Source organism: Belonocnema kinseyi, chromosome 3 (assembly GCF_010883055.1).
Source record: "Belonocnema kinseyi isolate 2016_QV_RU_SX_M_011 chromosome 3, B_treatae_v1, whole genome shotgun sequence".
In the NCBI taxonomy this organism is placed as follows: Eukaryota; Metazoa; Arthropoda; class Insecta; order Hymenoptera; family Cynipidae; genus Belonocnema; species Belonocnema kinseyi.
The window spans coordinates 126,555,592-126,556,288 of record NC_046659.1 but is presented as its reverse complement, the minus strand read 5'-3'; the positions used below and the strand labels follow the sequence as shown (position 1 = coordinate 126,556,288).

Sequence of the window (697 nt, the reverse complement as noted above, 5' to 3'; positions counted from 1 at the left end):
CCTACACAGTACGTTCTCAACCTAACCGATAAAGTAAAAGGGAGTAACAGAAATATAACGTGCGACCAACTGGTTTTCATCTCTTGGCCTAGTTGATGCTCTTCTTGAAAGAAAACTTACTTTTGTCGGAACCTTACGGAAAAATAAGGCTGAAATCCCTCCTTCAGTCCTTTCAAAAGCACCGGTTGATTCGTCACAGTTCTTATACCAAGATAACAAAATGTTGTTGTCGTACACTCCAAAGAAGAACAAAAAGGTGTTATTGATTTCCTCAATGCATTTTGCTGGAGATATGAATGAAAATTCCATGAAACCTGAGATAATAGACTTTTACAATATTATCAAAGGCGGTGTTGATGTATTGGACAAATTATGCCATGATAAAACCACTTGGAGGAAAACATTGAGATGGCCAATAAGATATTTTTATGAGATGGAAATGAGATTGCAAAACCCTCGCCTTCCCAGAGAATTAGGGTCATTAATTGGCAAAGTTTTGGGAAAAGAAATCGATATGGGCGCAACCAGCAGTCAATCAGGACAGCCAGCAGGACAGAAGAAAATCAAAAGATGTGATTTTTGTGATCCCAAGAAAGACAGAAAGGGGTATTCATTTTGTGGTACGTGCAATAAATCTTTGTGTGGAGAACATAAAAGAGTGATTTGTCCGACTTGTGATAATGCTACTGACACCTAG

At 38.3% G+C, this 697-nt stretch overlaps 1 protein-coding gene across 1 annotated transcript; it reads left to right on the top strand.

Moving 5' to 3' along the window:
• The first annotated feature begins 220 nt into the window (after positions 1 to 220).
• On the top strand, positions 221 to 697 carry LOC117170019. Its single transcript, XM_033356533.1, has one exon. It carries the CDS (start codon positions 221 to 223, stop codon positions 695 to 697), a length of 477 nt encoding a protein of 158 aa, XP_033212424.1.